General features: G+C 42.4%; 1 protein-coding gene across 9 annotated transcripts in view; it reads left to right on the top strand.

Annotated features, from left to right (window-relative positions):
- aff4 (AF4/FMR2 family, member 4) overlaps positions 1-19,381 on the top strand; it is a 32,846-nt gene extending 13,465 nt beyond the window's left edge. For 3 of the 9 annotated variants that reach the window (XM_035625011.2, XM_035625009.2, XM_035625012.2), the window contains 21 exons: positions 1,709-1,838; positions 5,339-6,139; positions 6,512-6,550; positions 6,873-6,959; positions 7,290-7,317; positions 7,422-7,485; positions 7,714-7,806; positions 8,318-8,462; positions 8,672-9,425; positions 9,567-9,718; positions 10,242-10,327; positions 11,214-11,448; positions 11,922-12,019; positions 12,415-12,478; positions 13,211-13,234; positions 13,380-13,516; positions 13,852-13,923; positions 14,064-14,157; positions 14,322-14,365; positions 14,681-14,898; positions 15,422-19,381. In XM_035625011.2, the coding sequence (XP_035480904.1) occupies positions 1,713-1,838; positions 5,339-6,139; positions 6,512-6,550; positions 6,873-6,959; positions 7,290-7,317; positions 7,422-7,485; positions 7,714-7,806; positions 8,318-8,462; positions 8,672-9,425; positions 9,567-9,718; positions 10,242-10,327; positions 11,214-11,448; positions 11,922-12,019; positions 12,415-12,478; positions 13,211-13,234; positions 13,380-13,516; positions 13,852-13,923; positions 14,064-14,157; positions 14,322-14,365; positions 14,681-14,898; positions 15,422-15,549 (3,489 nt within the window). In that variant the 5' untranslated portion in view covers positions 1,709-1,712 and the 3' untranslated portion in view covers positions 15,550-19,381. Of the gene's footprint in view, positions 1-1,706; positions 1,839-5,338; positions 6,140-6,511; positions 6,551-6,872; positions 6,960-7,289; positions 7,318-7,421; positions 7,486-7,713; positions 7,807-8,317; positions 8,463-8,671; positions 9,426-9,566; positions 9,719-10,241; positions 10,328-11,213; positions 11,449-11,921; positions 12,020-12,414; positions 12,479-13,210; positions 13,235-13,379; positions 13,517-13,851; positions 13,924-14,063; positions 14,158-14,321; positions 14,366-14,680; positions 14,899-15,421 lie in introns of those variants that run through there. The other 6 variants (XM_035625016.2, XM_035625017.2, XM_035625010.2 and 3 more) reach the window with 5 other exon arrangements.
- Positions 19,382-20,603: the final 1,222 nt, after the last annotated feature.

Genomic DNA, 20,603 nt, shown 5'->3' with positions numbered 1-20,603 from the left:
GCTCACGGCCTTGGCTTGATCGCTTCCTGAGCTCCGGTTCAATGTAAACCACGTTGTCTTGTTACGTGTGTTGTCGATGATGTGAAACAGCCAAAGGCTTAATAATGAGGAAGAAATTAATATTTAGTCTTACAGACGGCCAATCAGAAGTTGTGAAAAATAAATAAACACAAAACCTGGAGCTGTTTGACTTAAGCACTACACTAAGATTTAGTGTCGAACATTAGCGAGTGATTGATAGTCTGGATCAGGTTGTTTTTTTGCCTGGTTCTTCTTGCAAACTGCCATAGTTTCATATACAATGTGTCGTCTAGTCTTTTCTGTCATAGTTTAGTTTGCCATCTCTGTGTTAAGTGTTTTTTTTTTTCCCTTCTGTTCTACAATCAGCTTCCTATCTGTCTCTTTTCATCTTTTCAGTCGTACTTGGTGAGGATTGAAAACCCCCCCCCCTGTGTGTGTTGTGTTCATAATCTAGGAGGAGGCCGGATGGTTTGCAGCATAATCACTCTCTGTCAACAGTCTTGAAATCATTGTTGTCGCTGGCAGAGCCTGGAGCTGTCGGCTTAAGAGGGAGAGGTGACACGCCTGGCTGATAATTTGCTCTGTAGTAGCTTTCTGTTGAACAAGGTGCACAGCAGCCATATTGTATAATTGTCAGGCTCACCGTCTCTAATGAACACATACTTGTTCTGTTCCGACGTACCCCGCTGAGCACTTAATAAACCTTTTACTTTTAATACATTGTGCTTTATCTCTGGTAGTCTACACAGATTTAACACAAATTCATGCCTTTTGCCGTCTGTTTGCGTCTCTCTCTCTCTACTCGGAACGACGCTGCCCTCAAATTGCTCCATTATGTTTTATGTTCTGGAGGGCAATGAGGGCAGTGTGGTGTGTTTGGCTACCAGAGATGGATTCGGTGGTTAGATCGCAGCAGGTTATTAGTTTACCATGCTATTCAATAGAAAACATTCCTATCCCTTGTGTGAGGTGTTCGCGAGTGTCCAGGATGCTCTGATGTAAAAGTTTATGGCGTAAGCATGAACTTTTCACTTTGATTTTCTATATGTGGTGAGCGAGGAGCTGCGCACATCTCAGAACATTGACTTGGCGTTGTGCGACGACATGGCCGTTAGTTGTTTCCTCCACGGTACAAATACACACTCTCCATCTTTTACGAGGAGGTTGTTTGCAGTAGAAGTAGAGTACTACTGCAAAGTGTCTAGACTAGCATAAGCCTATTAGAGGCCACTTTCTCCTCAGGTCATCTCTGTGACCCCCCCCCCCCCCCCCCCCCCCCCCCCCCCCCCCCCCCCACCTACACCCCCCTTTTTATGATGTGTGGGGTTCCACTAATGATAGTCCTATTTGAGGTTTGACCAAAGAGCTGTGACTCAAACTGGAGCGTAGATAATGACAACCTGATTGTATGATTGGCTTTGACTAGTTGGAAACTTGACGTGGTCGGATTTGCGTTGCAAACTGTGTAATCGTTGCTTGAAAAAGAAAAAAACGAAGGGCTGCTTCACTTTTGACTTAGAGAATCCTTAGGGACTTCGATGTCTCCCTTTCATAATGCTGCTTCTTTTATATCCCATCCTTGAAATCCACGAGTGAAACCATGAGATAAAAAAATCGTGTATTTACTGTCTCGCCTCTGCGCGTTTTTTTTGAGTTGACATGTTGTTGTTGTCGTTTGTGTTATCAGCAACATGAACCGTGAGGACCGGAATGTGCTCCGAATGAAAGAAAGAGAAAGGAGAAATCAAGAAATCCAACAGGGAGGAGGAGAGGCCTTTCCAGCAAATTCCCCTCTCTTCCCTGAACCTTACAAAGTGGTAAGTTTATTTACCTCGTGTTCCTCGTGTTTTGACAGTAATTGATTCAGTCAGTTCAGAGGAATTTGTATCAGTGAGAGGAAGTGAGAAGAGCCGCTCTAACTACCAGGAGTATTTCTGTGAATATAGAATTGCCACCCCCCCCCCCTTTTTTTTTTTAACTGCATAGATGAATGCTTCGCTTTCGGGCCTCTGTGGCAAAGAAGGAAACCTTCTTTCCCCTGGTGTCAATTTTACAAGTGTATGTTGGACACTTTATGAGGTGTTTGTTTGACTTAATTTGTGAAAACTGTTCTCAAGAAAATCATTCCATTTAATTTAGGAAAGTCGAGAACGTTTGGCGGTTGTTCAAATGAAAGAAAACACACCCTCTTTTTCTTTTTGACAATGATCTCCTGGGTCCTGTAGCCTTGGTTTTGTTTACCGTTGATGAAACCTAAACAGGGCAAGATGTGCTTTAATACCCATGGAGGAGTTGTTTACGCAAGACGTCTGAACAAGCCCTTCTTACGACAGTCCACGTCCTTTTTAATCGCAATGATCTCGCTCAAATTTTCAGATTATGTTTCTTCTGCAGCACAGTATGTGGTTGTGTATTAAAACCAATATCAGGGGGTGAATTAAATCATTGTTAGCTGTCAGATAGTCAGCTGGTGACCAACTCTGCAAGAACGGACCCGAGAGTCGGTTAAATTTGCAGCACATGTTCTCGCTTAGTCGTGTTGTAGTGGAACCGTAGAAAGTAAACATGAGGACGCGCCAGCTTCCCCTCCTCCTGAGCCTTCTGTGTCTTCGTCCTGTGATCACAAACACATAGATGCATGCCGGCCAGCCAGCTCCCAGCTCCTACCCAGCCACTATAATTGTGAAGAGGATTTCAGCCCTCTGTACTGTTCTAATCTTTGGCACTAAACAGATTTGAGCGGAGGTAAATGGCCCTTCTCCTTAGCCGGGGCCACACATCAAAGCGGCAATGAGGAATGTGTCCTGACAGGTTGGGAATAGAAAGGGTACCGGAGGTGAGTGATGAGGGCTGGCCTGTGTGTTGTGGATCACAACAGAGCGAAAGGTAAAAAAACAACAACAAAGAGCTGACATCGAAGAAGTCATTGACCTTTGCAAAGGAAGAAAGGCGTTTGCAGCAAAGAAATGCTACTGTGCGTGTTCTTCCTCCTGTTGTCGGAAACGGCCTTTATGAAAAAAAAAACGATAGAGGGAAGCATGTTGGAAAACCATGTGGAAAAAGCCAACAGTTTAAGTCACTGGCTACTCTGCACTTTGTACCTCTCGTCTCCTGCTTGTCTGAGTCTTATGTAAGCTTCAGTTTGACTTTTTTCCCCTCCTTCTCCCCCCTCTGTCATGCTCCACTAAGTGGAAGTTTACTGTGTTCTGCATTAAAGGCCATGTGTGCACGCAGCTGCAGCTGCGGCTGCGGCCTCCCAGATGTAGGCCGGCAGAGCAGTAACATTTTTATGGTTCACCCACTCGCAACGGAGCTGCACAGAACGAGGAGCACGGACAAATCTGTTGATTTAAATACATATTCTTTTCAATCCAGGATGCCTCAAATGTGATTATCAAATAGGCCTGTTTAACCACGTTGTGCTAAAATGAAACTATGGAGCACATTTATCCTTGCATGTTGACTGCATCGTAAGGAGCAAAAAGATTAAGTGACAGTTTAAAAAATAACAGCGTAGTTTCTCCCTTTTTTGCACGAGAAAAGATGGCAGGGGAAATTTGGACGAGAGGGAAATCAGCGTTGTTGTTTCTTGACTGTTGATTATCGACTGTTGTGTTCCTGTTCCTGATGAGCTGCAACAATTAGTCAATTAATGGAAAATTTTAATCGTCTGCCTAATCAATAGCCAAACTATTTTGATAATCGATTAATCGGTTTAAGCAATTTCATCTTCTTAAATGGGACTATTGTCTGGTCTCTCTGCGCCTCTGTGACAGTTGAACCAATTATCTATGGTTTGTGGATAAGACAAAATGTCAACTTTGGGCTTTGGGAAACAAGGTCGACATTTTATTGACTAAACAACTAATCAATTCATTTGAGAATATAATCAACATATTTATCGATAATGAGAATAATTGTTAGTTTCAGCCCTAGTCTGAAGGTCTCTGGCTACATCCACCTTTAAAATGCCTCACTTCTGCTACTTTACTCCTCCTGTTCATGCTACTCCAGCGTTTTGGAGCGCCTAAAACGGACAAGTTTGAAAACTCTGGGGCTGCGTTGAGACGATTGGAAACGATGAGGTGCGTTCGCTTCCTGATTGGTGCTTAGCGGTTGCGACTCGACCACCAGCGCGTACGTAACAGTCGGTTACAGTTCCGCCTTGTCGTCGGTCCAAGAAAATAAAAACCCCTGCTCTTACTGGGCACCATTACTGTTTCTGCATTCGTAGAATTTTCTGTAATCAAGCAACCAACCAAATGCGGAGTTGACAATCTGCTTCCTGTGTACATGCTCAGTGTACTGGGATGGTCATGTGATATGTTTGTTGATAAGTTAATTGGTATGGACGGGGATTACTTCTGATACGGCGTTAAAACGCTGGTGTGAAGAGAGATCGTTTTTAGATTTGAAACCCGAATGTATTAATATGGCTGAAGCCTAATACAGTCATAATCAAGCGCGTCATTCGTGCTCGTACTACATATTTAAACCAAACCTCCCTTAAGAAAAATGGGTGATTCACCAGACACGTGAGCCAGGCCCTTTGCTGGCGGGGGGGTGGGGAGCGGAGTGCACGTTGTGACCAAGCTAGACAAACATTTCCTGCCAACAGATAAGGGCTTGAGTTTCTTCACCTCCTGTGTGAATCTGTCAAACAAAACACGGGTCTGAGCCCACATGCGTGTGAAACTGGATATTCGGCGCTGACCTCTGTCGCGGGCTGATTGCTAATGGGTCGGCCGGAACATGTGACCTCAAGGTGATTGATTAACCTCTGCGTTGGACCTCTGGGTAGACCCTTATCTGTGTTCACAGACGGGTGTGGACTGATCAGGTCCCAGTTTGAACAAGTTTAACTTTGTGATTGGCTGATGAGGCCACACCACCCCAAGTTCCCAAGTCCAGTCAATTATTTCAAATGTCAAAAATGGCGACGCTCGATTAAGATGTACATTGTTTCTTGTCTTTTGTTGGTTGAATCTCCATTTCTGTCACGATCGTTTTAATTATTTGACTGATTTGAAGTGTTCTATGTTAGAGCGATTTTCTTCATTTCAAGGTTCTTGATGGAAAGTAATTAACCTAAATGTTGAACTTGTGCTCATAATGACTATTTTCTCTCCCCACTCTTCCTCCCTCTCTGCTTTCCCTCCCTTCATTTTGCTCTCATGTATTTTCTTTTAATTCAATTTCTGTCTCTTCTTTTTCTGTGACTGTCTTTTTTTTTCCTTCTTTTTTTTTTCTTCATTATCACGCTGTGCTCTGCCCCACCTCCCCCCCCCCCCCCCCCCACCTCTGCTTCTCTCTTCAGTCCAGCAAGGAAGATAAACTGTCCAGCCGTATTCAGAGCATGCTGGGCAATTACGACGAGATGAAAGAGCCGATTGGTGACACACTTCCAAAGCTTGGCGGTAAACCTTCTAACAGCTCGTCTTCCTCTGAGGAGAAATCAGGCCCACCTTTGTTTGGCGGGGACCAGCGTGGTGTCGGTACCGGTGGCAGCAGCCAGAGCAGTAAGTGGACTCCTGTTGGTCCCGCAGGTGGAACTTCATCCCAGTCCCAAAAACGCTCAGGACTCCAGGGGGGGCACGGCAGCCAGAGGAACACCGGCGGCAGTAGCAGCAGCAGCAGCAGTAGCCAAAGACACGGAGAGGTGCGGGAAAAGAAATCGAGTAAACACAGTGGTGGATCAGAGCACTCAAAGTCCCACACATCGAGTCCCGCCAAGGGCTCTCTGAGTTCCTCCAGCAGCAACAGCCACTCGCGGAGCTCCCTGTCTGCCGAGCAGCATCACAGCAAGGAGCGCTACCGCTCCAAGTCCCCGCGAGACAGAGAGGCCAACTGGGACTCGCCCTCACGGGTTCACACCTCCTTTACCAGTGGACAGCACTCGAGTCAGGCCTTTCCCCCATCTCTCATGTCCAAGCCCGGCTCCATGCTGCAGAAGCCCACAGCCTATGTGCGGCCTATGGACGGCCAGGAAACGGCAGAGCCAAAGAGCTCACAAGCGGAAAGCTACAGCGGACAGTCGCACAGCAGCACCATGGGAGAGATGAAGTCCAACGGCAAGGCGTCGCTTTCCAAACTCAAGATCCCCTCGCAGCCGGTAGAGGTAAGGCTTCGTCCACAGGCTTCATCCGCAGGCCTTCTGTTTATAGTTTACTCTGAACCCTGCTGCTAGTGTCCACCAGTGAACTGTGAGTTCATGTGGCCCTGACAGTAGAAATGTTTAGTAGTGAAGGTCGCATGTGGACTGAAAATGGCAGAGCACGGTTAATGTATGGAGCATGTACTCATAATGATGTAATAACTAGATTAAATTACCTCGCAGCATGTTACACATGGTCTGACTGAGCTCGTAGGGCTCATAAAATTCCTGTCGCATGACTCATGGAACTCAAAATGGAAGGCCTCCTCTCACCTGCCGCACTGACACCGTGTTGTTTATGAACACGTTTGCTTAACGTGATGTTTTTGTCTTTAGGGCTCTGGCGATGCCAACTGTGTCGATGAAATTCTGAAGGTATGGCCCACAGTTGTTGTTTGGTAGTTTGTTTTCCTGTTGTTGTTTTTAAAGCCCGCCCCTCTCAGGCGAGCGTTTCATGAGAAGAACCATACAATTTCGTGTCAATGATAGAAGATGTGACATTACTCAGCATACAACTCATTTGCACATTTTTCCGTGTGTGTGTGTGTGTGTGTGTGTGTGTGTGTGTGTGTGTGTGTGTGTGTGTGTGTGTGTGTGTGTGTGTGTGTGTGTGTGTGTGTGTGTGTGTGTGTGTGTGTGTGTGTGTGTGTGTGTGTGTGTGTGTGTGTGTGTGTGTGTGTTTTCTTTCGTCTTTCAGGAAATGACTCAGTCGTGGCCCCCGCCGCTGACAGCCATCCACACCCCCTGCAAAACGGAACCCTCCAAGTTTCCATTCCCGACCAAGGTCAGCATTGCATCAGAGGCAGTGTTGACAGTTGGATTCAATTGATTATGTGTCATGATTAATTAATAAGGCTTAATTATTCGTCTTATGACTTTTGTATGCCATAGACAGACTTTTTACATAACACATGAGAGATGGGACTTATTATTGAAAAAAATGTAATCTTCTAGAAGGTTTGAGTACTTGTCGTTCAATTTTTGGTGGAACTCTCATTAATGTATGACCTGAAAATTCAGGGAAGAAAAGTCATTATTGATTTATTTCACTTATTCATGAACTGCTGAGAAAAACAGTTTTATGGAAATAATTCTTTCTTTTTTTTAACCTCAGGAGTCTCACCCTTTTCCAAGCGGACACAGTGAGTTTTGGACACATTTTATATCCAAACGTTGACACAATACATTTATATGTTTAATGTATATGTTTACATATTGCTCATGGGGCTTTTTGGCCTGTTTTCAGAGCGAGGCAGTTCTTCCAAGAGCTCCAGCAGCCACCAGTCCAAAGCTTGCGATGACCAGCCCACGTGAGTGCTCTGTCCTTCTCCCCTTTACCTCCTTTCTCATCCCTTGTTTGTAGTTTTCCCAGACACCAGGGAGCAGGATCGTAAAAAACTAATATTTATGATGAATTAGGAAACCTAAAATTAACCAGTCATGCCAAGGTAGACCCATCCAGCAGTCTCCCAGTCGGCAGCAATTACACTGCTGTGATGAAGTACAAAGATTTAATTGTGCTTCATTACATTATTCAGTAGGCTCGAAGATGACCTGAAGCTGAGCAGCAGCGAAGATAGTGATGTAGAACAGGACTCTGCCAAGAATGCCTCAAGGAACACGTCAGCAAGGTAAAGCACAGAGCAAAGTAACTTTACTTCTGTAAAACTGGAATTCTGAGCCTTTGTTGTAACTTTTGTTCCGGAGTTGTTGATTCAATTTAAAGCTTTGTAGCTGCAGTGGTGTTTTATTGAAAGGAGTTTTGTTTTATTTTGTCGTTATCGGGAATGAGATGTTGCAAAAGTGGTATAAAATACTTTTCTCTGTCAAAAATGAAAGGAGAGTGCTATCGCAGGGATATTGACAAATGTTAAGAGTTTATGTTTTAGTGTTGGGTACCTCCCAAACAAAAGCGGGAACTTCTGAAAAGTGGAAAAAGTAATATGTTGCACATGTTGACAATTTAACAACTGGGACCTTGTCGCTGCAGTAGATGGTTCTAGGTGTCTGTGGAGAGTTGGTGTGGGATCTCTTCAAAAGTTTCCCCCCGTCATCAAATGTGCTGTTTCACATTGATTCAAACGAAACGTGACTTTTGCACAAAATATAATGTGATCTGACCGCCTCTTTCTCTAACCACAGCAATAATAGTGAAGGAGCGGAGCAATCGCGGGACGACTCGAGCAGCCACAGCGGCTCGGAGAGCAGCTCCGGTTCGGACAGCGAGAGCGAAAGCAGCACGACCGACAGTGAAGCCAATGAGCCCCCGCGGCCCGCCTCTCCTGAAGTAATCATTTCACCTTAACTTTGTCCACAGTTGTAGTGCTGGTGTAGTTAATTATCTGGATCAAACTTCTTTTTTCCAGTTCATTTTGTGTTAGATAGAAAGGATAGAAGACATTGAATGTTATTTCTTTTGCCCATAATACAAATTTTCAGTGTTTTGCAAACAAAGACAGTTTCTTACCTCTGTGTGTTTTTCATGCGCCCATTCAGCCTGAACAACCCATGGCCAACAAGTGGCAGCTTGACAACTGGTTCAAGAAGGCCAAGCAGTTCTCCCCGGCCTCTCCAGTGGACAATAATGTTCCAACCAAGTGCAAGAAAGAAGGCAGAGATAATAGCTCAGGGCGCAGCTATGGCAGCCAGGGAGGGGGGTCAAAAGACTCGGCGACACCCACCCCAAGCAGGGACCTACGGGCGGCGCAAAAGGGTGCGGAGGGTGGCCGTGGTCGACAAAAATCCCCCGCCCAGAGCGAGGGTGGCGCAAATCCCCGAATCCGCGTGGGTAAGAAACAGCCCAAAAAGTCAGAGAAGCCTCCAGTGGTGGAGGAGCCCAAGGGAGGTCTGCGAGTGGAGAGTGAGCCGGCCCCAGAGATACCTCCCCATCGGCCCAAAGCGGCGACCAAGGGCTCCCGCAAACCGAATATCAAGAAAGAACCCAAATCCTCGCCGAGGCCCACCGCCGCAGCCGTCACCAACACTGTAGATAAACGCAAGCCCAAAGCGCCCACCAAGACTTCCCAGAAGTCCCGCGAGTTTGTGGACACGGACTCCTCGTCATCCGACTCCGAGGGGAACGAGAGCATCCCGTCCTCGTCGCAGACGCCCAAGTACACAGAGAGCATCAGGACCCCTGTGTGTGTGTTTTCTCCAATGGAGGAAAAAGAGCTGCTGTCTCCTCTGAGTGACCCTGAGGAGCGCTACCCTGCGAGGCCGCCTCAGCAGCAGGTTTTACTAGTGAAAATAGGTCAGTTGCTCATAAGACGTCTTAATATGATATAATTATTTATTTTACACTTGTCTAGATGGGAGCGCATGCTGCTCAAGCTTCTCTTTGCTTTGGACCAAGTTAAACCGTGCCCTACCCTTTCCTTCCCATTTCCTGCAGATCTCAGTTTGCTGTCTAGGATCCCAGGGCGGCCGTACAAGGAGCCTGTAGAGATAAAAGTGGAGAGGGACGACTCTCTAGACAGGGACGGCAAAGACTTCAGCAAGCAGAGCTCTGAGAAGAGCTCGAGCAAGGCCAAGAGGAAACACAAGGTAGAGCGTTTTCTCTTAAATGCATCCCATTGATTTCATTTCTCACTTTTAAGGTGAGAAATTATTAAAATGATTAAAGACCCCTGCCCCCCCAAAAATGCTTATTTAAAAAGTTGTTTTTGGTATGACCTTGCAGACTGGGCGATGATTTATTTTGATCTCTGCTTTTGTCTGCACAGGATGTGTCTTACAATAACCTACAAACAGATTTTCATCAAAGCAAGAAAGTGCTTTGAGCCAAGGAACAATTGATTAAATATAAATGATGATCCAGACCTGGAATTTTTTACTACTGTATGATTGTGGGGCTTCTTTTATATAAATATATTATTGTGAAACTACCAGACAAGGACACTTAAAACTTGCACTATCATACTGCAATTCCTAACAAATATAAGGGCAGGGCTGCGATTTTTCTTTATGTCTTCAGATTAGTTCCTGCAGAGGCATTTACACACACACCAATAAATGTGCATTTAATGTGTCTTTGCTCTCAATTTCCTGTGATCTTTGTATCTTTTAGAATGATGAAGAAGGCACCAAGCCAGAGAGCAAGCGATGCAAGCTCGAGGAAAAGTCTCTGTCTCATCATAAAAACAGCAGTAAAGAGTGAGTATTCTTCTTTTTCCCCCATCTGGTCATCGTTTACAGTAAATCCTCTGCACACCAGGAACACTTGGCACTTTTGATGTGATGGTGTTATTTCATTTTGCACAGGCAAAGTGAAGATTTTCGTTTTAGATGTATGACATTTTCTCTATTCTTACACTTCACAAAATAAACTCCCCTGCTGGCCAGGCCCGGCCTTCACTTGCACTACTTCAAAAGATCCGGGCCAAGGCACGATTCTTACATCCTCAAGTTGTAATACGAGACCACGCGTTGATTGAGGTCATCGCAATGCATCGCTTTTGTTATTGAATACACGCGGTCTTGGTTGGGTTTCAGGCACACAATGTAGAGCAGCACAGATAACGTTATTGGCTTTGTGGGTTTTTTGGACTCATTTTGGTGCGCCGCGGCCCAGTTTAGTCGACTTTGCAAGGCGACGGCTTTTTTTTAAATGTCCGTCGCATTGACAGCCGCCATCAATGCTCATGCTCGTACATCAGCAATCCTCCAAGCCTACCTCTCTCAACCGGGCCACGACCGGGAAGCACGGTACGGTTGCACTCACACTGGTCAAAAGAACTAGACTTTAGCTGTGCAATCGTGCACGGTACGGATGCCAAGTGTGAGTCTGCCCCTTAATGAGCCACATGAAATCAAAGTTTAAAGGCTCAGACGCGTGGCGTGTTTATTTCATGGTCCCTCCCTCAAGCTGCACCTGTTAACCTTTACTCCAGTGACGTCTCTGCTATGTTCTTGAGTGTTGAATTACCTGGAATGTCACCATTTGAGTTTACCTATTTTGTGATGTCCTGCTACAGAACATGTTGGTTTTTGAAGTCATGAAAATATTTGTGTGTTAAAATGATGATTCATATCCCATCAGGTCTAAGAGGTCCTTGGAGAAGAAAGAGGAGCCGGTCCCTTCTCCGTCCATGTCTGGTCTGCAGCGGACGCCCAAGGCAGATCATCCAAGTCGAAAGAGGACTGTCAGCCAGTCCTCCACCTCTTTGTCCAGCGGGACAGGAAGTGGAAAGGAGGGGGGCCACAGCACGAAGGGCAGCTCCACCTCCAAACACAGAAAAGGAGAGGACAAGGGACGCAGCACGCGCGATGGCAAGGTGGGTTGCGGGTAACTTTGCCGTCAGGGATTTGCCGCGTGAATGCCAGGCAAAAGCCTTGGATGCTGTGATAGTGTGAGTGCAGACGTTCATCATGTTCGCCAACTGTGCCGTTTATATCCCCGGGGGGAAATTGAATAACAATGGAAGCATACAAAAAATGTGTTGCTGAGGGGAGAGGTGGAGAACTTGATGAAGGTGTTTGTGTGTATAGGTATAGATGTCTATTTTTCAACAGAATTTGTTTAATATGGTTAATGTTAATATGTCTGTTAAGCATTTACAACTAGCATCTTATCACTGAATAATTTGGGTCTATATATTGTATGTGCCCAATATCCACAGAGCTCCGTATATTTCAATCTTTCCACATTTCCACATTCCTGTTCTCCATTTTATCCTCCACTTCAAACACCAGGGCCTTTTTTTCTCTCTCCTGAAACTTCATTCCCTCTCGCTTGCTGTCTCCGCAGGAGAAATCCTCAAAGGGCTGTGATAACCAGCTGGCTGTGCCTCCGCTCTCCTCGGACGGATCCAAGTCTCAGAGATCCAAGCTGGTGTTTGAGGACAGGTAAGAGGAGTTCTTTCCACTGCGGATAACCCCACTGTGGGATATGCAGAAAGAAACTGCCGTGGGGGGAGCTAGAGTTGCCTTTGATGCATAAAGCTGCACGAGGCTGGGGAGGTCACGAATAGATGTGACTGAATGCAAGGTGACGTAAATTTCCATTTTAAAAGGTTCCGGAAATCTTTGTCCTTTTCGTGCTGATAAAGAGACAACACAACCTTGCTACTTATTTTTGTGTATTATGTTTCCGGTAATGTTTTTTTTTTTTTAAATGTGTACCTTTCAGTTTCTGTCCTTGTAGAAACTGAGCCTCAAATGTTTTTTTTGTGTTGTTTTTTTTTTTTTACAATATTTCAGTGTTTAGATCTATTTTAACCTTTTAACAACTTTGTTTTTAGGGTCCATTCAGCTGATCACTACTTACAAGAGGCCAAGAAACTTAAACACAATGCAGATGCACTGGTAAGACCACGAGCCTAAAGACTGTGTATATGTGTAATTGAGATGTTACAGTGTAGGGTGCTGCATGCAAAAAAAAAAGAATGAGAGGAGACGGTTGTAAAACAATAAGGGTCTAGACATTTAATGTAAAACTATATCCTGGGGAGATTTTGCATGGAGCTTATTGACACTTAACACGTTTCAGTTACCATGGGACTTTTTTTTCTCCACTCCTTTTTTTTCTAAAATGAGAAAAAGTAAGGGAAAATATCAAAGTTTTCCTTCCCTGGTCACTGTAAAATGAGCCAGTGGCTATATATACCTGAAGTCTGGTGTCAGTTACTCACCTGGGGATTATGTAAAGGCCAATTCTGTTAACCGTTATTTCCAGTCAGAATCATCTAAAAAATATTTTTGGTCGCTCATGTAAATATTGAATAAAAAATTATGATTACTTATTCCAATTACATAAAAGTACTTGGATGGATGTTACCAACTAACACGTTGCTGTAGCATCATCAATTAGATTTCATTTTGTTTTGTTTTCAAAATTATATTTGACAATATATATATACTGGAGACGCTTTTCAATTTTCTACAATGTACCCGGATTTCAATCGTTTGAGCCCACACTACAGTTCGTCATTCCACATCTGTTTTCTTACCTGTTGATGCTGTTGTTTAATGATCGGAGAGTTTTTCTGTAATCCACACCAAGTCACATTCAAAAAATATCATTTATTGAACATACAGGACAAGATCCATGTCAAATTAAAAGTGAGTGAACAGCATTTATCTCTCTACCACCTAAACAGATGGAAAAGGAAATATAATATTTGACTTGTATATGCTGCCCAACTCGAGATGAAACGACTAACTTTGATTTTGTTTTTTTACTACGCCCCTGTTCCCTCTTTTGCAGTTGGACCGCTTTGAAAAGGCCGTTTACTACCTGGACGCTGTGGTGTCTTTCATTGAATGTGGTAACGCTCTGGAGAAGAGCGCCCAAGAGGCCAAGTCTCCCTTCCCCATGTATGCTGAAACTGTGGAGCTTATCAAGTGAGGACAAACACGAACACCGACATCATTGTGGCAGAATTACAATTTAAACGGGAACTCAGAGGGGAGTCCTACTGTACATACAGCCTTTCAGTTAGAAAGAGCCTTGAGGCTACATCTGCCGCTATTAGCATTACACTACATGAAGCTGTTAGTGGTTGAGTTGTATTGTGGGTAATGTTGGTGCTTGGATAAACAAGGAATACGAATATTTGGAATAAAACAAATTTGGATTTGCTGCTCAGTTTTGATCTTTGTATAAAATGTAACCACCACTGCGACTGAACAAGTTGATTCTTGCAGATAATACGTTTTTGTTCTGCCGGTGCTTTCAGATACACTATGAAGTTAAAAAGCTACATGGCCCCAGATGCTACTTCAGCAGACAAGAGGCTAGCTGTGCTTTGGTGAGTGCTGCAACGCAATGTGCTCAAAATCCTTTCCAATTTGATCAGGAGTTGTTTGATTAAGAGATCCTCATATCTCCGGTGTATCATTGCTTTTTTCTTGCAAAATGGTAGATAAATATTTACTTTTCTGTCTCCAGCTTACGATGCCAGTCCCTCCTCTACCTGCGGCTATTCAAGCTGAGGAAAGACAGTGCACTGAAATACTCCAAAACACTCACAGAACACTTAAAGGTACATTTGTCGTCCCCAAGAAATTGAAATCTAGTTTTGCTTGGCAAACCTTCAGAACCACATGAAAGCAATATAAATTCCATGAATATGGTTATTCTCTGTGAATGTATAAGGCGCCTCCCTCTCTGTGTACATAATGTTCTTTCCCTCATTTTGTTTGACAGAACTCTCTGAGTAACACCCAGGCTCCCTCTCCTGGAATGGGAAAGTAAGTTATGTGCTCCTCGGCCAGTTTCAGGTTAAATTTTATTGTAAAAGGAGACGTCTGTGTTCCCCACACAAGTGTTGAATGTTGAGGAAAAAATTTGTTTGACATTTCCGAGTTACACAATCCAACAGAAAGTCAAGAAAAACCACTTGAAATGATTTGCATCTTTGCAGAAATGTGTCAGCTTCCTTTGACTTTATATCTTGTGAGGATCAAATTTAAGTTACTGAGTCAGACTAGATAAATACTGCCGTCGACGATTTTCAATTTGTGCTCGGTATACTTAAATGTCATGCTTCCTGTTTCCTGATGCAGTAAGGCAGCGGGTATGCCCTCCCCTGTGTCTCCCAAACTGTCCCCGGGCACGGCCGGTGGCTACTCGTCAGTCACCAGCAGCAGCAGCGCCAGCTCATCTGTGACCATACCTCAGCGTATCCACCAGATGGCCGCCAGCTACGTCCAGGTCACCTCCAACTTCCTGTACGCCACCGAGGTCTGGGACCAGGCTGAGCAACTATCCAAGGAGCAGAAAGGTGAACCTTGAAAACTTAGTTTTACATTTTTAATTACAAGCCCATGGAGCAAATAGACGCGAAAAACGAGCCTTGTTACGAAGGTTGAAACCTAGGTCCTTTTGTTTTATTAACTTGACAAATACAACCGTAATATGCAAAAGTTTTGTTCATTTTAACACTATTTATTGTTTACTTCTATAGTTGTAAACTGTGCTAACCACTGTTTTCTGCTTGCTGGATGTTGTGTGTCGTAGATTGTGTGTTGTTGTGATACACGTACGATACGCACTAATGCTTTTACACAAATTAAGTTCCTAACGGATTAATAACGTTAATTTAATTAAATTTTTAGTGCCCTTCTAAGTCAGTGCAATGTTCTGTAGAGCAAGCAGCAAGGTCCGGGTCAGATGTGACGATTTTCTGTAGATCTTTTTGACTTCTTAAAAGACACAACTACACACTTGGAACCAATGAAAGTAAAATAATAAAGAATACTTTTGAACTGACCCTGTCCCCTCTCGCTGTGTCTCTGTTCTCTCAGACTTCTTCCTGGAGTTGGACAAGGCGATGGGTCCTCTGATCTTCAACACCAGCAGCATGACAGAACTGGTGCGTTACACACGGCAGGGCCTCCACTGGCTGCGCCTGGACGCAAAGCTTATTCCCTAGCGATGACTCGCCCCTGCACGCTGCTTACACACATACACACACCCACCCACCACCTCAGCATCTTGTGCTCAGCAACGTGTGCCCAAAGGCACGTGCAATCTCTCGACGATGCACACTCACACACACACACACAGACAGATATGAACTGTATGCACACACACACACATACACACAAAGTCCACCTCTGGTCCTCCATGTACACACAGGTGATGAACTTCTCAGACATATCTCCAACACTGTGTCCATTTTCTACACCAGCTTGCCAAAAACACTGAGCAATCTAGAAACATCTCACACCTTCGATGGCACCACACAGGGAGAGGCATCGAAAACTGCAACACAGGAAAAAAAAAAAAAGAAAAACCTGAGCTTATTCCCATACTTCATATATCGGCATTCTAACAAAATCTTTGAAGGCCATGTTTTTATCTCTTTGGCATGCAAGTGCCAGATGAATTATTTATTATCAATACACTAAAAAAAAAAAAAAAAAGGCGTTTGGTTTATAGGCTACTTTGGCTTTTAACTTTTTCTTTTAACTTTGTTTCACCAAAGTACCTCCCATAAACACCAAAGGTGCTTTAAAATGAAGGTTTCTCTTTATCATTTTTGTGCCTTGTATGTGAGCTACAGGAAAACAAACGGTCATTCGTCATTACCTAAATAACTTATTTTTCTTTCCCTTTTTTTTTTGGTCCTTTTTGCTGTAGCCACAGTTTTCATTTCATGCATTTTTAAAACATTTAACAATTAATGGAAGCTGGTTAAACAATAATGTTTTTAATCGAGCAGTTTTAAGTCCTTTTAACAAATAAATTAGGCTACCATCATGATTTATCCAGTCTCTAGGAACTAGAGGTTAATGTAAGATTATGCCCACAAGATTAACTGACTGTACGATGGACTACCGTACAGCAGAATAATACTTCCAACACACACACGCAGCCATATAGTGTCATTTTATTTTTCAGAATCCTGAATTTCTAATGAATAATTTTTGCCCTGACCAAATCACAGTTGGATGTAGGGAGCATCATGGCCTCTAGGGGCTGCTAGCCGGGCTTTAAACTCTCGGGCTTCATACAATAGATCATGTTAACACTCTATATAAGAGATTTGCTGCTTCTTTGAAGCTCCAGAATATACGAATCTCCGCCTATGAAATGTTTTTACCCTTTGTCGCAATTTCCTTGGGAAGCAGTCACTTTCAGTCAGTGTTATTCTCTTTTCTTTTTTGATCCCCTTGTTTGCTCAGAGTGCATTCTTGTAAGGAACAGCAGGGAGTGTCTATAAGTATTGAAGATCATTTCCAGTTATGTATACAATGCAGTTAAGTCACTTTGCAGTTTGTGAGAACTGGCACCGTGTGTGACCACTAATTTGGCCCAATGAAGGCAAATTCATCTGAAAGCAAAGAAACTCTTTTACGGAGGCAAACTCGTTAGCGATGCAGATTAGCAGTGTTGCGTTTATAGAGCAAAGAGTTTTAAATCTATGATTATATATTTCAAATCAGAGGTATAACGGCCAATATAGATTTTATTTATATACCAAGCAGTTTTTTTTCTTCTTCTCCTCAAGCCGAAGTATGATGTTTCAAATGTTTTAAAACAGGGTTCAACAGGGGTTATGAGATGCAATGTATTTGTATATGTAATTGTTGCTATTTAAAATTTGAAAAACCTTAATCATGCCTGTATTACAAGACAGTAGATGAGAAGTGTTTAAGCTAGTTGTCGTTGCTGTGGGGGAGAGACAACAAGAGTAACTGTGTATGCCGGCTGTCCACATCTGAACATTTCTGTTATTTAAAATTACTGGTTGTCATTAAAGCAAATGTGGCTGACGGTGCTTTTGAATGAAGATGTTTCCGTTGACATTTTTTGGCATTTAGTAACGGTCGATGGCACAAAGGACCGTCTGAGTTCTGATTATTTTAAGACCACTTCCTACAAAAAACATGCTGGAAATATTAAAGCCTGGACCAAGTTAGTATTCTTGGAAACCATTACTGGCAGATTTGATGGAAGATGAGTAAGGACACGATTTAAGTGCCAGACAGTTTGAGCGTGATAGTCCTTACCTTTTTCTTGCACTTTTCCACCTATTTTAAAACATATTTGGTGTAAAAAAAACAAAACAACAACATTCGAGTTGACACCATTTTCATCTCAGTAATCAGAAATCTTAAGCATTACTCTGTGGCCCAGCGTTCATCCTTTTTTTTTTTTTGTCTTTTGTATTTTCTTTCCTTCACTGGCTCCCTGGCCTTTATTGTAGGAGGGGATACTGTTATTTCCTCTTGCACTTGAAAAAGAGTAAGTCAGAGGAGGTATTATTTTAATCTATGCAGGATTTTTACAAAAATAAAATTGTCCGTTTCTGTGGGGGGGGCAAAAAATATTTTTTAGGCTCTCCCACTTTTCTTCTCCTCTTTTTTTTCTGCCTCAGCGAGAAACCTGTTTGACTCAAGTGTCCAATGCCTTTAGCTTTTGCAAACTTTGTGTACTGGTTTAGTAAATGTGTGTATATAGATCTGTTTTTATAACCAAACACAAATGGCTTGAGCCATTTTGTACTAAAAGCTGGAGGCCACTTTTCTCATAGGAATTCCTCTGCGGGTTTTGCCAGCCCAGTCAATGTCTTCATACACTGGTACACTTTGTAAGTACAGGTCCGCGCCTCTTCTAGTCAATTGTACAAATTTAGCATTAGAATTATTTTTAACTGTTTGCTACTCACACTTATTTATTTTTCTGCCCCTTTGCTTAATGTTTTTTTTCTCTTCCTATTTTTCCTTTTTCTAAGGAGTACCATTTTATGAAATAGAAAGATGTAAATGTATTGGGGTTGTTCATGATGAGATTTCATTGTAAGTAGTAATTAATATTAATTCTAACTTTAAAGAATCCAGGGTAAGATGAGGTTTTTTTTGACATTTAGTAGGAAGATGTTAACACTTGCATGTTTCTATTTAAATACAAATGTAAAAATTGTAAATATAACATTTCTTTAAGGGTGAATTTCTACTACAGGTTGACATTTTTATTAAATTTAAAAAATCCTGTAAATACATTTGTGAGATACTTTATGCACATTTTTTTTTCTTCTCCTCTGTGGGCTCTTCTGTTCTCTTCTTCCAAGCTGTTACAGACGACATCCCAGTCTCTTAACACTGTATATCAATTTGATTTCTCAGTCCTTTTTTTCTCACCGTGCTCGTATACTTGTCTTCTGCTTCACCGTCTCTCAAGTATCATGTCAAGTCGCCACATATTCATCAATGTCTCTAGATCCAAGTGCGAATATTTTGTCTTCTCTGTATTTGATACGGAGACGTGTACTTTTCATGAAATGTATATTGTCGCTCTCATGGGATGGATGGATGGATGGATGGATGGCGTGTACAGTCTGTTTCTTCCTCACGAGAGATGTATTTACTACGTGTCCCTTTTTGAACAATTGGTCCAACATGTCTTTTGGAACAGAGGTATTTCTCTACACATCGAACCAGTTGTAGCAGTTTATACAGTACGTTGTATGACACCTTTTTTTCTAAAAAAGTCATCTCTGAAGCGAGACCTACAGCATACACACTATGTACAATAGTCGAAAAATTGGATTAGTTTTAAGAGAAGTGACGATAGAGATACTATATATGATCGATGCAATATGATTAAAGGGTACTCATTGAGTTTGATCTTCAAACTTAGGTTATGTAATTTAAAAGCATTCTTGTGAAGTGAGTATTAATTGTGACTAATGAGAGTCTGTCCTGAATATTCTTTGTATTTTGCCGTATTGAGAATAAAATATATATGGATATGTTTAATGGAGTGGTACTTCCTTCTAAAATATTTTAATCTTCTTTTTCAAAGGTACATAAACTTGAAAGATATTAATGATTAAGTTAACACGAAACACTTAGAAGTATGTATATGGAAAGTAGTAAGCCAAAATCATTGACTGCCTATTTAAGACTACTGACATACTATGGTTTTCTATGATTTACTGAGCAATAAAGATGTTTTTCTTTTCCCCTGCAAATTATGTGTTTTGGTAGCACAGCTGAAAATAAAGTACTTCCCCATAATATCTACAACACACGTGGCAACATGATTGAACATTTTGTGGACAAAAGACTTAGATTTGCAAACACTCTAGTCAAAGTTGCCACCATTTCATCATTCGTAACTTCGATAGCTGCCCAAATTAAGGATGCATTCATTATGATAACAAGCGTAGAGTAATTTAACGGATGAGCTTTGAACAGCTTTAAGAAAAAGAGCAGTAAATGTCCTGCATATAAAATGATATAGTAAATACATAAACATCGGCTGTAAATGTTTATTGTAGAGTAAAAGTGCATCTGCAGAAAATACTGGCTCCTGTCTGTATTCTCTTTGAGGTGGAGTTAATTCTTACTGTGTGCGAAATAAACTATAGCAATGAATTATATTTTATCAACTATAATAATAACAATATAATCTGCATTGTACAACACAGACAGTGCTTCACTTCCAAGCGGATAAATTGCCACCAAGTGGCCACGAGCTGCCATTGTCATTGTTGTCATCCCATCGGGTTCGTGGTGCTCAGTTAATCTCTTTGTGCGTGAAGCGAAGGTATTCAAAGTAGTTCACGTAGTTTGCATTGCAGAGCCTCTTAGAAATGATTAGCTGCTTTCAATCCACATTGCGCTGCCCAGAGAACATTAATTCTGTGCAGACTGTCTTTTCACATTTTCACTCAAAAAATATTTACTGGCAACTATTTACTATTTTTGATAATCATCATTTCATGTGACAATGCAACATTTTGTTGTTTCATTAAATCAAATGTCCATATTTACTGCTTTTCCAATGAATGACTTCATTTAAAACAATTTGTATTATTGTTGGTTGCGCTCTGGGTTATTGAAACATGCATTCCTAACTATTTTCAGTTGATTAAACAAGAAAATAATCAGCCACGTTAATCGATGATGAAAACAATCATTAGTTGCTGGGCTGTACAAAAATGGTTTACAATGAGCTTCACTGTGTTCACTTTGC

This window comes from Scophthalmus maximus, chromosome 2 (assembly GCF_022379125.1).
Source record: "Scophthalmus maximus strain ysfricsl-2021 chromosome 2, ASM2237912v1, whole genome shotgun sequence".
NCBI classification, from domain to species: domain Eukaryota; kingdom Metazoa; phylum Chordata; class Actinopteri; order Pleuronectiformes; family Scophthalmidae; genus Scophthalmus; species Scophthalmus maximus.
The sequence above is the reverse complement of the archived record's forward strand: the minus strand, read 5'-3'. Positions and strand labels throughout refer to the sequence as shown.